At 47.4% G+C, this 16,151-nt stretch overlaps 1 protein-coding gene across 1 annotated transcript in view; it reads left to right on the top strand.

The window, feature by feature from the left end:
• Positions 1-2,399: 2,399 nt before the first annotated feature.
• Positions 2,400-16,151, top strand: part of LOC133339823 (dual serine/threonine and tyrosine protein kinase-like) — a gene marked incomplete at both ends in the record, with an annotated part of 34,171 nt that continues 20,419 nt past the window's right edge. Inside the window, one exon of the mRNA XM_061547961.1 lies at positions 2,400-2,474. Within this exon, the coding sequence (XP_061403945.1) occupies positions 2,400-2,474 (75 nt within the window). The remainder of the gene's footprint in view (positions 2,475-16,151) is intronic.

The raw sequence follows: 16,151 nt of genomic DNA, 5'->3' as shown, positions 1-16,151 counted from the left end.
TCAGCCCCCCCCACCTCAAATATGACGTCACAAAGCTCTGCCCCCCTCCCCCCCCCGAAAACCATGTTTGCATTTTGAAAATAAAACATGCTTCGAATCGCTTTAAAAATTGTCATTGTAGTGCGTATTTAATGTGGCGCTGCACTCTGATGTTGTAGGAGAAAACATTTATTTACAAGTCTATTTAAGTAAGTAGAACGTGTTGTCTATATTATTTAAAGTTGCGCATTTGATGTGACGTCACATTTCTCAACCCCCCCCCTCGTCACACATCGTCACAAATGTCTGACCCCCCCCCCAGGTGCGTGACGTCATTTATGGACGGCCCCTATGGTAGAGGGGACGTTTCGGGCAATGGCCCTTCGTTTGGCGCATTATGATAGAACACGGCAATAATTACACCTTTAAAACGTCTCCTCGTGAAGTGTGTTTATTATCACGTGAATAGTTACCTAGTATTCGCTCTCTACTAACGCATACAACCTCAAATAATTCAAACGTATGAGTGTATGACTAAATAAACTCAATTCTAGATTTGAAGTTTTCGTCACTGCAAGGATCCATGGCATCGGGGGGGTGAAAATAAGAAAAAAAATTAAAATAAAATAAAAAATTAAATAACTAAATTAACGGGCGCAACACAAGCGTCCGTCATCAGGTTTCACCTACGTGACTTTACCGAAAGAACCAAAGAATAAAAACAGGACCCTGCGGGGTGGGCTGGTAGGAACTAATAACCAAAGAATATAAACATAATGTATTATTACACTTGTTTAGCCAGGAAAGCCCCACTGAGTCTAAAGGTTTTGTAGGGTCCTGCCAAGTGTTTGCAGTAGGGGGCGATGTTGCTACACCTAATCGGACGATACGAAGGGAGAGTTTGAGGCCTAGTTCTAGGCTTTAGGCCTAGCTGGAGGCTTTAGGCCGCTGTGAGTTAATTTTTAATTTAAATGTTTTAATTATTAATGTAAAAGCTTTAAATGTAAATGTTTCTATTTTAAAAAAACATCAGGGAATGTAACATTGTAAAACATTAACTCCCTTTCACACACGCGGGGGTATGATACGAAGGGAGAGTTTGAGGCCTAGTTCTAGGCTTTAGGCCTAGCTGTAGGCTTTAGGCCGCTGTGAGTTAATTTTTAATTTAAATGTTTTAATTAAAAGCTATTTAGGGAATTATAAGGGAATGTTGCACTTGTTTAGCCAGGAAAGCGTCACTGAGTCTAAAGGTTTTGTAGGGTCCTGCCAAGTGTTTGCAGTAGGGGGCGATGTTGCTACACGGACGGACGGACGGACGATATAATCTATTGTAGGCGGGTTCACTTCGTTCCTACCAGTATAAACTCAATTGTATTCAGAGACACATTGTCCAATCTCCCCCGCCTCTCTCCCTATTGCCCCACCCCTTTTCCCCATTGTGAAAAGAGCTTTACAGCTCATCGGATTCCTCATCTTGTCTAAATTCTAATTCTGAGTCAAATTGATCGCGCCCTCCCCCGACTGCCCCGCCCCCTAAATTCCCCCCCCCTTTATTGACCACACCTCCCTCCATTGCGCCCCCCCCCCCCCGTATTGCCCCACCTTCCCCAGCGCCCCGCCCATCATTAGCCACCCCCTCCACCCATTGCCCCCCCCCTCCACCCAGTGCCCCGCCCACTCATTACCCCGCCCCCTCCACACCACATTGCCCCGCCCCCCTCCACCCATTGCCCCACCTTCCCCAGCGCCCCGCGCACTCATTAGCCCACCCCCCTCCACCCATTGCCCCGCCCCCCTCCACCCAGTGCCCCGCCCACTCATTACCCCGCCCCCCTCCACCCACATTGCCCCGCCCCCCTCCACCCATTGCCCCACCTTCCCCAGCGCCCCGCCCACTCATTAGCCCACCCCCCTCCACCCATTGCCCCGCCCCCCTCCACCCAGTGCCCCACCTCCCCCAGCGCCCCGCCCACTCATTGCCCACCCCCCTCCTACATTACCCCGCCCCCTCCACCCATCGCCCCCCCCCTCCACCCATCGCCCCGCCCCCCTCCACCCATCGCCCCGCCCACTCATTACCCCGCCCCCCTCCACCCACATTGCCCCGCCCCCTCCACTCATTACCCCGCCCCCCTCCACCCATTACCCCACCCCCCTACACCCACTGCTCCACCCTCCCCATTGCCCCACCCCTCATTACCCGCCCCCCTCCATCCATTGCCCCGCCCACCCATCGCCCGCCCCTCGCCCCCCCCCCCCCCCCCCCCCCCTCATTGCCCCGCCCCCTGCACAGCTGCCCCCCCCCCTCCCGAGCCGCCCAGTTCATGATGGCGGACGCGTCGACTCGTTGGTTCGTCGCGTCGCCCGCGCTGCTCGCCAAGGAGCTGGCGCGCACTTTCCGCGCCTTCGGCCGCCTCAAGCAGCACTTCCAGAAAACCTGCAGGAGACGGAGGAGTACTTCGCCGAGCTGCAGGACTGCGGACACTACGACGAAGGCGAGTGCCGAGTTTGCCGAACGACGCCGCCGCAGTTCCAATTCGCGGCTTTTTTTCTCCATTTTTTTGCTTCGCTTCGAACGGGGGGGGGGTGGCCACGCCCTCCCTTGAGATTTCCCAGTGCAGATAAGCGTGGCATTACCACGCCCATTGGACGAACGCCGCGTCACGTGGGCCGCAGGGGCCAATGGCGCGAGGGGGGGTTGGAGGGGGGGGGGTCGAGCGCTTATGCGAGCTGGGAAATATGAACGGCACCGGCGATTGTAAACAAACTCCACGTTACTCCGTAAAGAATATGATAATTGTTTCGAGATTTGAAGCTTTCGTGACTGCAAGGATTCATATTCTTAGGTTTTTTCGGTAAAGTCACGTAGGTAGAACATCAAAATTAATAAAAGTAAAATAAAATATTTTATTTTTATTAATTTTGATGTTTTACCAACGTGACTTTACCGAAAAAACCTAAGAATATGATAATTGTTTTTTTACCCTTCTATTTGGCAATAAAACTGACACTTTTTTTACAAGGAGTCATGTTTGCATAGACCACAATACCTGCGGTCATAATGCAAAAAAAAACACAAGTCAGTGCACATTATCAGAGTTGTGTTTTTGTTTGCATTATGGCTGCAGGTATTGTGGTCTATGCAAACATGACTCCTTGTAAAAAAGTGTCAGTTTTGTTGCCAGATAGAAGGGTAAAACAATTATAAACCTCCACGTTAGTTTATTAACGCGTAAGTCGTAGCAGCAGTGGTGGTGGTGATGGTTAGTCGGGCGTTTTGCGATCAATATCATCCGTAATGTAGGCAGTTTATTTCGATTTAAAGCTTTCGTGACTGCAGGGATTCATATTCTTGGTTCTTTCGGTAAAGTCACGTAGAAGAAGAAGGGAAATAATAAAATAATAAAAATATGAAACAATAAAATTCTCGCGACGTTTCGATTGCAACACAAGCAATCATCATCAGGTGTGAAAACCACAGAAAACTTTTTCAAATTGTCTTGCATTTTTTTTCTTCAAATGTCTTGCTGTGGTTTTCACACCTGATGATGATTGCTTGTGTTGCAATCGAAACGTCGTGAGGATTTTATCGTTTAATATTTTTATGTATTATTTCCCTTCTTCTACGTGACTTTACCGAAAGAACCAAGAATATAGGTGGTTTAGTAAAGGTTTTTTGTCACGTAAACAGAACGTGCCCATTCGTTGCGAGGCACGGCAACCCACAACAACCCACAACAACCATTTGCGTGTTGGGGGTTTCTCTCTCTCCGCTGCTGGATGACGACCTCACCGTGCCCCCATCGATCACCCTCTCGGCTCGCGCGAGGTCACACACGTGTTGTGTCCCCCTTGCGATTAATCGATGTGTGCGCTTTAATCCGCTCGCTACGACTAATCGATGTGTGCGCTTTAATCCGCTCGCTACGATTAATCGATTTGTGCGCGTTAATCCGCTCGTTACGATTAATCGATGTGTGCGCTTTAATCCGCTCGCTACGATTAATCGATTTGTGCGCTTTAATCCGCTCGCTACGATTAATCGATTTGTGCGCTTTAATCCGCTCGCTACGATTAATCGATGTGTGCGCTTTAATCCGCTCGCTACGATTAATCGATTGTGCGCTTTAATCCGCTCGTTACGATTAATCGATTTGTGCGCTTTAATCCGCTCGCTACGATTAATCGATGTGTGCGCTTTAATCCGCTCGCTACGACTAATCGATGTGTGCGCTTTAATCCGCTCGCTACGATTAATCGATGTGTGCGCTTTAATCCGCTCGCTACGATTAATCGATGTGTGCACTTTAATCCGCTCGTTACGATTAATCGATGTGTGCGCTTTAATCCGCTCGCTACGATTAATCGATTTGTGCGCTTTAATCCGCTCGTTACGATTAATCGATGTGTGCGCTTTAATCCGCTCGCTACGATTAATCGATGTGTGCGCTTTAATCCGCTCGCTACGATTAATCGATGTGTGCGCTTTAATCCGCTCGTTACGATTAATCGATTTGTGCGCTTTAATCCGCTCGCTACGATTAATCGATTTGTGCGCGTTAATCCGCTCGTTACGATTAATCGATTTGTGCGCTTTAATCCGCTCGCTACGATTAATCGATTTGTGCGCGTTAATCCGCTCGTTACGATTAATCGATGTGTGCGCTTTAATCCGCTCGCTACGATTAATCGATGTGTGCGCTTTAATCCGCTCGCTACGATTAATCGATGTGTGCGCTTTAATCCGCTCGCTACGATTAATCGATGTGTGCGCTTTAATCCGCTCGCTACGATTAATCGATGTGTGCGCTTTAATCCGCTCGCTACGATTAATCGATGTGTGCGCTTTAATCCGCTCGCTACGATTAATCGATGTGTGCGCTTTAATCCGCTCGCTACGATTAATCGATGTGTGCGCTTTAATCCGCTCGTTACGATTAATCGATTTGTGCGCTTTAATCCGCTCGCTACGATTAATCGATTTGTGCGCGTTAATCGCTCGTTACGATTAATCGATGTGTGCGCTTTAATCCGCTCGCTACGATTAATCGATTTCTGCGCTTTAATCCGCTCGCTACGATTAATCGATGTGTGCGCTTTAATCCGCTCGTTACGATTAATCGATGTGTGCGCTTTAATCCGCTCGCTACGATTAATCGATTTGTGCGCTTTAATCCGCCCGTTATGATTAATCGATGTGTGCGCGTTAATCCGCCCGCTACGATTAATCGATGTGTGCGCTTTAATCCGCTCGTTACGATTAATCGATGTGTGCGCTTTAATCCGCTCGCTACGATTAATCGATTTGTGCGCTTTAATCCGCCCGTTATGATTAATCGATGTGTGCGCGTTAATCCGCCCGCTACGATTAATCGATGTGTGCGCTTTAATCCGCCCGTTACGATTAATCGATGTGTGCGCTTTAATCCGCTCGTGGGTTTCGCTTGGCGCGCGGTCGAGTTGACATTTGTCGATGGTGTGAAGAAGAAGAATAAGAAGACGGCAAAGACGACTCGATGCGAATTTTGTAAATTTTACGCGAAAGATTACGAAACTAAACAAGTTACTAAGTAAGCACCCACCCCCCCCCCCACTGAGCTTATGTTGTAGCTATTTTTACAGAAGACGACGACCTGGCTGTCACAAATGATAGTTCCACGAAGTTGGCGGCTTATTATCATCATCACGTGAAAATGTAAGCAACCAAATTAGTCTGAACGCGTGATAATGTGGAGGGGGCGCGGGGGGAGACCGGAGAACCCAGAGGAAAATCCACGCGACCGCGGCGAGAGAGACACGCAAACTCCAAATATACAGCAGCAGCAGGCGTCAGGGTCGGGATCGAACCCACGACCTCCTGCACACCAGGGAGGTAGTTAACATCTCCTAGCCACCGTGATGATGATGAGAGAGAGAGACACGCAAACTCCAAATATACAGCAGCAGCAGGCGTCAGGGTCGGGATCAAACTCACGACCTCCTGCATAACGGGCGAGGTAGTTAACATCTCCTAGCCATCGTGATGAGAGAGAGAGACACGCAAACTCCAAATATACAGCAGCAGGCGCCAGGGTCGGGATCGAACCCACGACCTCTGCACACCAGGCGAGGTAGTTAGCATCTCCTAGCCACCGTGATGATGAGAGAGAGACACGCAAACTCCAAATATACAGCAGCAGCAGCAGACGCCAGGGTCGGGATCGAACTCACGACCTCCTGTATAATGGGTGAGGTAGTTAACATCTCCTAGCCACCGTGATGATGATGAGAGGAGAGACACGCAAACTCCAAATATACAGCAGCAGCAGCAGGCGCCAGGGTCGGGATCGAACTCATGACCTCCTGCATAACGGGCGAGGTAGTTAACATCTCCTAGCCACCGTGATGATGATGAGAGAGAGACACGCAAATTCCAAATATACAGCAGCAGGCGTCAGGGTCGGGATCGAACCCACGACCTCCTGTATACCAGGCGAGGTAGTTAACATCTCCTAGCCATCGTGATGAGAGAGAGAGACACGCAAACTCCAAATATACAGCAGGCGTCAGGGTCGGGATCGAACCCACGACCTCCTGTATACCAGGCGAGGTAGTTACATCTCCTAGCCATCGTGATGAGAGATAGACATGCAAACTCCAAATATACAGCAGCAGGCGTCAGTGTCGGGATCGAACCCACAACCTCCTGTATAACGGGCGAGGTAGTTAACATCTAGCCATCGTGATGAGAGAGAGAGAGACACGCAAACTCCAAATACACAGCAGCAGGCGTCAGTGTCGGGATCGAACCCACAACCTCCTGTATAACGGGCGAGGTAGTTAACATCTAGCCATCGTGATGAGAGAGAGAGACACGCAAACTCCAAATACACAGCAGCAGGCGTCAGGGTCAAGATCGAACCCACGACCTCCTGTATACCAGGCGAGGTCGTTAACATCTCGCCGCCGCAGCACCCATGTATGGTGTCATCATAACCAGCTGCCATTGTTGGCCGAGGGATCCTCCGTTCCCACGCCGTGCGAGTTGCGGGTCGGTGAAGGCTGGCGAGCGCTAGTCGTGGGAGCATAGAGGTGGCGTGCAACAATTGTTTTGTTGTTGCTGTATTGCACTTGCGTGGCTGCTCACGCAGCACGTGAGCCTGCAGAGCCACTGTGGCAACCTGCCTTGTGCGTGCGTGTCTCCAGACGGCGTGTGCAGCGGTTAGCGCTACGCTGCGCTACGAACCCGGCCACCCGAGTTCGATCCCCCCCTCTCGCGGCCAACAGTGGTGGCGATTGTCTGAACCGGTCCTGGGCCTCCTCCCCTAGGTCGACTCGGCCTCAAATGAGTACCTATTGCGGTGTGTAGTCAACATCGCCACTGGGGACACAAAGGCGGCCGGGCGTGGTGGTGGCGGCCACCTATCCCCGTTCGCGTAGCGTTCAGGGCTTCATAGGTGCTCGCTAACAGCACTTGCCCCAACAGTCTGTTAAGGCTACCCGGGGGATCTCTGTCTCCCGACGGAGCGCCATGCAGGCTCAAAACTACTTAGCTTGCGACAACATCTCGATGGGGTCGGGTGGCACCTGCAGTCAGTCAGCCCCATGGCACCTGCCGAGTCTGACCTGTGACCTTCCTGCCAGCGGGCGTTGGACGCTTCACCTGCCCTTAAGTGCACATAGCCTAGCACGAGCGCCGTGGATGACGTCACCGCCACTTAGTGGCGAATGGCGATTGTTGTTGTTGATTTGGTCATTTCTTGTATCGGGGAAAACAGACACGACCCTTGAGGCTTGATTCATGATTCATCGCAGTGATGCCGTGGTTGGTTGGGTGACAAGTCTGTTGACGGAGGACTGACTCCCTCCGTGTTTCTGGTCATTGGCCATATTCGGCGGTCAGTCTTTAGACTCGGAAAGATCACACCGCCACTGTCGTATATTATCATTCTTCACCGGCATGAGACTTCCCTGAAATGTGTTCTCATCGATTGTTGATTTCTTAGCACGTGTTTAATATTTCACCAGGCTCGTGTGTCTCGTGTGTTTTTTGTGTTAATGGATTTGCGCCCCAGGTCTCCTTTACAATCCGAGATTGTTGCCAAAAGGACTTTCACCCACTTAAACCGTTTTCTCTGGATTATACGGCGCTCTGGAAAGTAATCCGCAGCCCAAACTTGTGCGTTATGTTAATAAAGTTAGACGAATCTGGTCTCCCACGCAGGCACATCTTGTAAGACGCACTCCCCAACTTTTGTTTACATTACAGGGGAAAAGAGTGCATGAGGATGCACAGAATCCGATGCTTAATTGCACCGTACATTATGCACCTGGGGTTGTGGCAGTGGTGCAGTGAGTGGTTAGCGCTCAGTTCTGTGAACTTGAGAGTGGAAGTGGATGCTAACGGAACGAAGTTGACAACTATGAAAAGATAAACGAGCAGCTAAACTTCAGAGATGTTGTGTCAAAGCAAAGAAAAGTGAATGCATTATCTATCTCGCGAGGAAATCTACAGGAGCATCACAAACTCAAGGTGATAAGTGAGATAAAATAATTGACGAAAGGTCTTACGATGGAACCGGGTGTCATCGGGAAGGGGCAGTGTAAGCCTGCTGAAGGTTACTTGGAAGTGAATTCAAACGAGCGTAGCTTAATGTAATCGAAAGTAGACAACTTCCTAATAGGTGTCACAGTGTAATTTTTTAAGACATAATATAAAATTTCACAATTTGACATTAGCGTGATATTCTTGGTTTTTTCGGGTGAAGTCACGTAGACGGGAAATAATAAAAATAAAACAATAAAATTCTCACGGACGTTTCGATTGCAACACAAGCAATCCATCATCAGGTGTGAAAACCACAGCAATACTTTTTTTTAAAAGTGGCATGTTTTTTTTTCTAATTTCTTGCCGTGGTTTTCACACCTAATGATGATTGCTTATGTTGCAATCTAAACGTCGTGAGAATTTTATTGTTTTATTTTATTATTTCCCTTCTACGTGACTTTACCGAAAGAACCAAGAATATGAATCCCTGCAGCCACGAAAGCTTTAAAATCGAAAATTATTGTGATATCAGTTTCTCGTGACTTTGTAATTCACTTCACATTTGTATTAGATTTTGTGTGCGTTGCTGCACTTTTGGTACGAATTTACATTGATTAAAAGTTATTCAACTACAGTTCACACAATACATCCTTGCCATGAGTCTCGGTGGCTAGGAGATGTTAATTACCTCGCCTGGTATACAGAAAGGTCGTGGGTTCGATCCCGACCTGACGCCTGCTGTATATTTGAAGTTTTCTTGTTCTCCCTGTGGTCGCGTGGATTTTCTCGGGGACCGTCGGTTTTTCCCCTCCATATTTAGAGTCAACGTCACGCATTTAGAGTATTTGGGCTGCTATACATTTTCGCTTGTTAAGCCACTTAGTTCAGCTATCATTTGTGGCCATGTTGCTTCTGAAAAAGAGATATATAGCTCAGTGGGCCTTACCTGGTAACATAGCTTCAGCATTGCTTCTACATACTATTTACATTCCCTCCCTTTGTTAATGCTACCCCCTGCCCCCTCCCTTTGGTGCTGCTGATCCTGCATAATGCATGGGCATAATATGACTTTGAACCCCCCCGCCCACCTCCTACGCATTTCCCATGAATATGCTCAATTCCTCTTGATATGCACATTCTTTTGTTAAGGCGCTCTTCTTCCACCTCCAACGCAGCTTATATATAAGCTCCTAGCTTGGCAGTGTCTCATTCTTCACCTGAAGACGGCTGCTTGCGTTGTAGCCGAAACGTCGTGAGAATTATTTTATTATGTTTTATTTTTATTATTTTATTATTTTATTACTTCCCTTCTACGTGACTTTACCGAAAAAAAACCAAGAAGATAGTTTCATCAGTTGAATCATTAGAACTCATGATGCTTATACTTCGATTTAAAGCTTTCGTGACTGCAGGGATTCATCTTCTTGGTTCTTTCGGTAAAGTCACGTAGAAGGGAGGACGGCTGCTTGCGTTGTGGCCGAAACGTCGTGAGAATTGTATTTTATTATGTTTTGTTTTTATTATTTTATTATTTCCCTTCTACGTGACTTTACCGAAAGAACCAAGAAGATGCTTATACTGTCAGTGAAATGGAAAATAATCCAATATTTATATATAATGTCATCATCACCAAAACGTCAATTACTCCTGAAATATTTTAAAAGCATTCTAATATAATACATATTTTTTTAATCACATTTAATTACGGTGTTATATTGTAGAATATGTTTCCAGGAAGTGGAATATGTAGAAACATTTGAAAGTGAAATGATACTTGCTATCTAACAATATTTTTCTAAGTGGACGAGATGTTGGATTAAGTTTGAACTGACATGTTTTTGTACAGTTATTTCCAGGCTACCCAGATTTCACATTTAACCACACCAGGTCGGCTAAAAACAAAAAAACATCGGTAAAAACAAACTGAAATGCAATACAATATTAATTATATTAATGATAAGGTAGAAATTGAATAGCAAATATAGCTTGCAGTATAACTATAAGTACTTTTCATTAGTTTATTTGCACAATTAACACACGTACACACACGCTACATATGCCCCCACAACATACATATACATACAATGACACCATATACGTATGCAGCTAAGGTAGCCACAGGTTTGTTGATATTTTATTTCCATTCATGTTAGTGGAGCGGCTAACCGGACTTTTCTGCTAGCAGTGCCACGGCTCTCCCCTCCGTATTAGTCTGGCTAGTGGAGGTCTCACTGGATTGCTATAACACATTCCTGCGGAGGGAGCTGGTAGGAACGTTGGTTTGCTCGGTCAATGGCCAGAGTCAACGGCGGCGTGGTGTATTCCGCAAATATGGCCGATTGTGAGGGCGGGCACAGACCGGCGTGAGTAGGTTAAACTTTGAGTTTTATAAGGGCACCACGGGGTGACCAGCCCCTCCCCACCCTCCCCACCCAGCCCCTCCCCACCCTCCCCACCCAGCCCCTCCCCACCCTCCCCATCCAGCCCCTCCCCACTCTCCCCTCCCCACCCAGCCCCTCCCTCCCCACCCAGCCCGTCCCTGCAGGACGGACGGACACAATAATCCCCTGTGGGCTGGTGTAACCAGGAGGTTCCTACCAGTATCACAGCAGCCTTTGTCACGAAGGAGAAAGTGAAAAAAAGGCTAAATACAAATGAAAAATACCAATGCACCTGGCGGTGATGATCTTGATGGTGATGATGAGGAGGAAATCGGTATCGAACAGAGCAAGCAATTGGGAGAATTAGGACGAGAAAAGTTTTCGTAGTTTCGTGCAGTGAAATTAAAAAAGAAGGCACATTTCAAAGCGAGATCGGAAAAGTCGGCCTTCGGTAGACTCGTACAAAGGAAGCAATGCAGTTGCGTGTGGCGATCACAGGACAGCTAGTCTCATGAGTCACGCAGCGGAGATCATGTTAAAAATTATTGGCAAACGATGACATTTTTATTTTGTAATTTATAAGCCCCTTTGTCAATCTACAGCTGGACAAATTCCCCTGGCCAAGCCACGTCGGTCATGGGGGAGGGGGTGAAGGGGGTTTGTTTTGACCAAACTGCAAGACATTGCTCGCCACTTGATATTCACCATCGCCGGGAAATCATAGCACAGGAGGACGACGTTATATACCCACTGCTCTCTCACTCGAGTCATCGGTGCTCCGAGGCCAAGTGAAATGAAAGGCACTTGATGAACTGTTAATGGGATAACCCGGGTGGTCGATTTTGACTGTCGGGGCCAGGCCAGGTCTCTGCATACACCCCACCGGTGCCGCGGTCAGTGTGTCCTCACGACTAAACCTCGCCGGGTCTTCGGAGGCTAAACAGGTCGGCGGCTGGTTCGTGCTCGCATGGGTGGCCACGGGGGCATTGTTCCGGTGTCGTCGGTGTGTGTGTGCGAGGCCGTGAGGTGTGGCCAAAAAGTTGGCGGGTGTCGAGGTTGTCACCCCTTTGTACGTAATTTACACTTGGTGGGTTTCGATTTAAAGCTTCCTGACTGCAGGGATTCATCTTCTTGGTTCTTTCGGTAAAGTTACGTAGAATGGAAATAATAAAATAATACAATTTTAACATAATAAATAATTCTCACGACGTTTCGGCCACAACGCAAGCAGCCGTCCTCAGGTGAAGAACAGGTCTGTCTTCAGACTCTTGTCTTCTCGACAGACCTGTTCTTCACCTGAGGACGGCTGCTTGCGTTGTGGCCGAAACGTCGTGAGAATTATTTAATGATATTTAATTTTTATTATTTTATTATTTCCATTCTCCGTGACTTTACCGAAAGAACCAAGAAGACTTGGTGGGTTTTCACTAGGTTCTCCAGATTCCTCTCGCACGGAGCCCAACTCTTCAATGTCGAACTGGTTTTACTTTAAAATGTTGCAGTAACCTCCTGACATAAGTTTTGAGGCACACGGAGGCTTTTCAGTTGTAAAGCGCCGTGGATAAAGGCGCTTTATAAATTACGAGCTTTACTCATCGGCTTTGCCCGAGACTTGGATTCTTGCCTTGGATTAATACACGGCCTACGTGGAGGGTTGGGGGGGGGATGCGTGACGTCAGCAGGCACACTGCGTGACGTCAGCAGGCACACTGCGTGACGTCATCAGGCACGCTGCGTGACGTCATCAGGCACGCTGCGTGACGTCATCAGGCACACTGCGTGACGTCAGCAGGCACACTGCGTGACGTCAGCAGGCACACTGCGTGACGTCAGCAGGCACACTGCGTGACGTCAGCAGGCACACTGCGTGACGTCATCAGGCACACTGCGTGACGTCATCAGGCACACTGCGTGACGTCATCAGGCACACTGCGTGACGTCAGCAGGCACACTGCGTGACGTCAGCAGGCACACTGCGTGACGTCAGCAGGCACACTGCGTGACGTCAGCAGGCACACTGCGTGACGTCATCAGGCACACTGCGTGACGTCAGCAGGCACACTGCGTGACGTCAGCAGGCACACTGCGTGACGTCAGCAGGCACACTGCGTGACGTCAGCAGGCACATTACGTGACGCTGCCGCATTCGGGTGACATCATAGATGTGACATCACCGCTCACTTGCCGTGCAAAATATATCCATTATTGCGCCCCCCCCCCAAAAAAACAAAAGTCTATTTTTATACTTTTGCATTGTGTACAGTCTGGATGCTACCCACATGCCAATTTTTTTCAAGTTTGTTGCATGTCGGGAAGTATGCTAAACATTTCGAACAGACACACATATTCACAAATTTCCCTTTTATATATATAGATAAGATGTTCTCCCCTTGGGCAATGAAACATTTATTTATTTACGTATCTGATGTATGCATCGCCTTGAGTACATTGTAGCATGGCGCTTTATCAATATCACGTATTGTTATTATTAGTTGTGGAGCTCTGCCGTTGGGTGATCTCAGGTCTCCATTCAGTGGCAAGAAACAACGCCATCTGTGGCTGTGCCGGTCATAATTATATGGAGATGTTGTCTTGAGGAAAGCCGTGTTATTTCTTCTCAGCTGCCTTAAGTTGAGTGTTGTTTCGATTTAAAGCTTTCGTGACTGCAGGGATTCACCTTCTTGGTTCTTTCGGTAAAGTCACGTAGAATGGAAATAATAAAATGATAAAATAAAACATGATAAAATAATTCTCACGACGTTTCGGCCACAGACCTGTTCTTCACCTGAGGACGGCTGCTTGCGTTGTGGCCGAAACGTCGTGAGAATTATTTTATTATGTTTTATTTTATTATTTTATTTTTTCCATTCTACGTGACTTTACCGAAAGAACCAAGAAGTTGAGTGTTGTTCTTCCTGGATTTGGTGTCGCTTCTGTGGCCTCCACCTTCCTGGCCGTCCTCTTTCCCTACGCATTCCTAAACCCGCGCCATATTATAATAATTGTTTTTCTACCCTTTTATCTGGCAACAAAACTTGACACCTTTTTTACGAGGAGTCATGTTTGCATTGACCACAATATCTGCGGTCGAAATGCAAACAAAAAACACAACTCTGATAATGTATGCACTGTCCTTGAAGTTGATTGGTCCACGCCCGAGACAGCTTTCCTTAGAGCCTAGTCTCACATGGTGTTGGACCAGATGACGCCAAAAGGCGCATAACTCAAAGACAATGCACCATCAGAGTATGAGAGCTCGGGGTTAAGCATTTACACCATTGGTACCTCATTTGCCAGTAAAAAATATGATAATTGTTTTTTTACCATTTTTTTTCTGGCAACAAAACTGACACCTGTTTTACAAGGAGGCATGTTTGCATTGACCACAATACCTGCGGTCGGAATGCAAACAAAAAACACAACTCTGATAATGTATGCACTGTCCTTGAAGTTGATTGGTCCACACTCGAGACAGCTTTTCTTAGAGACTAGTCTCACATGGTGTTGGACCAGATGACGCCAAAAGGCCCACAACTCAAAGACAATGCACCATCAGAGTATGAGAGCTCGGGGTTAAGCATGTACACCATTGGAACCTCCTTTGCCAGTAAAAAAATATGATAATTGTTTTTTTACCATTTTTTTCTGGCAACAAAACTGACACCTGTTTTACAAGGAGGCATGTTTGCATTGACCACAATACCTGCGGTCGGAATGCAAACGAAAAACACAACTCTGATAATGTATGCACTGTCCTTGAAATTGATTGGTCCACACCCGAGACATCTTTCCTTAGAGCCTAGTCTCACATGGTGTTGGACCAGATGACGCCAAAAGGCGCATAACTCAAAGACAATGCACCATCAGAGTATGAGCGCTCGGGGTAAGCATTTACACCATTGGAACCTCCTTTGCCAGTATCAAAATATGATAATAGTTGGTTGTTTTTTAACCAATTATCATATTTTGCTACTGGCAAAGGAGGTCTCAATGGTGTAAACTGCGCCATATTCTCCACGTCTACTCCAGTGGCCTTTACATCCTTCACATCCCTGGTTCATTACTTCCAACCAAATCCTTCTTAGGCCAGCTTCTCGGTACTCTGTCTTGGTACTTCGACATTCTTTGCTTTTCTTCTTCCAATGTGGTTTTCCTCTATTCTTATCGCGTGTGTCCCCCTGGCCAGCTGAGTGGACTTCCTCTCTGCGTTTCCGAGATGGGCACCACTAAACCCTAACCCTAACCAATAAGCTTCCCTGGCCATCTGAATAGATGTTTCTCTCTGCCTGTCTGTGGTGGCCACCATGAACCTCGAACTGTAACCCCTGATCGATATATCTTAGCCATCCTGAGTCAATTCTTTTACTCATTTGTCTGAGATGGGCACTGACCCGCTGGTTTGTTCCTCATCTTCTCGGTGCGGTGTTCGTCGGCAATAAAATAAATAATTCTACTTTGCATAGGTCATTTCCTCAATTCCACGATCCACACATCTGGGAGAGGCTTTCAGAAAATGTGGTGACCATTAGGGCCTGGGGGGGGCATGGGGTTGCTTCGCTTGGTGGTGAAGGCTCAGTGGTCATAGCACGTGTTTTCGGTACAGTGATCCCTCGTTTATCGCGGTTAATGGGGACCGGATCCCCTCGCGATAGGTGAAAATCCGCGAAGTAGGATTGGCCCCTAGGAATTTCCATATATGTGTGTGTGGTACCAGAATGTTTAAAAATATGTATATTTATACTTTATATATATATTTTACTTAAATCTATTTAATTGTAAAACCTTAATATTATACATTCACTCTCTCTCACGATACGTATTATGGTGTTCTATACTCACCAATGACAGTAGTATATTGAGACTTGACTCCAGTAATGACGACGACGACGATGACAATGACGACGATGAAAAGACCTGTGCAGTTCGATGAATGTGATGATGAATGATGATGATGATGGTGTTACTGCACAGGTATAATGAGGCCTTAAAATCAGTTCGAAAAATCCGCGATGCACTGAGGCCGCGAAACTTGAACCGCGAAGTGGCGATGGATTACTGTATTTCCAAATTATATTTATCCATGGTCATGATCCACCCACCGCTGGATGAAGACCTCCCCCGAACCCATCGACCTCTGTGTTGCCCATGCCCGTTTCGTCGCTGCATTTCCGCAGTCAACATCCTCTTGGGTGCGCTCATTCTCTTCGCTGCCACGCTGTCGTTATTTTCGACCACCGGCCACCGTCGTTTCTCGTGACCACCTC

Source organism: Lethenteron reissneri, unplaced genomic scaffold, assembly GCF_015708825.2.
Source record: "Lethenteron reissneri isolate LAM-NWPU_2019-01 unplaced genomic scaffold, ASM1570882v1 scaffold_416, whole genome shotgun sequence".
NCBI lineage: Eukaryota > Metazoa > Chordata > Hyperoartia > Petromyzontiformes > Petromyzontidae > Lethenteron > Lethenteron reissneri.
This window is presented reverse-complemented; position numbering and strand designations above follow the sequence as displayed.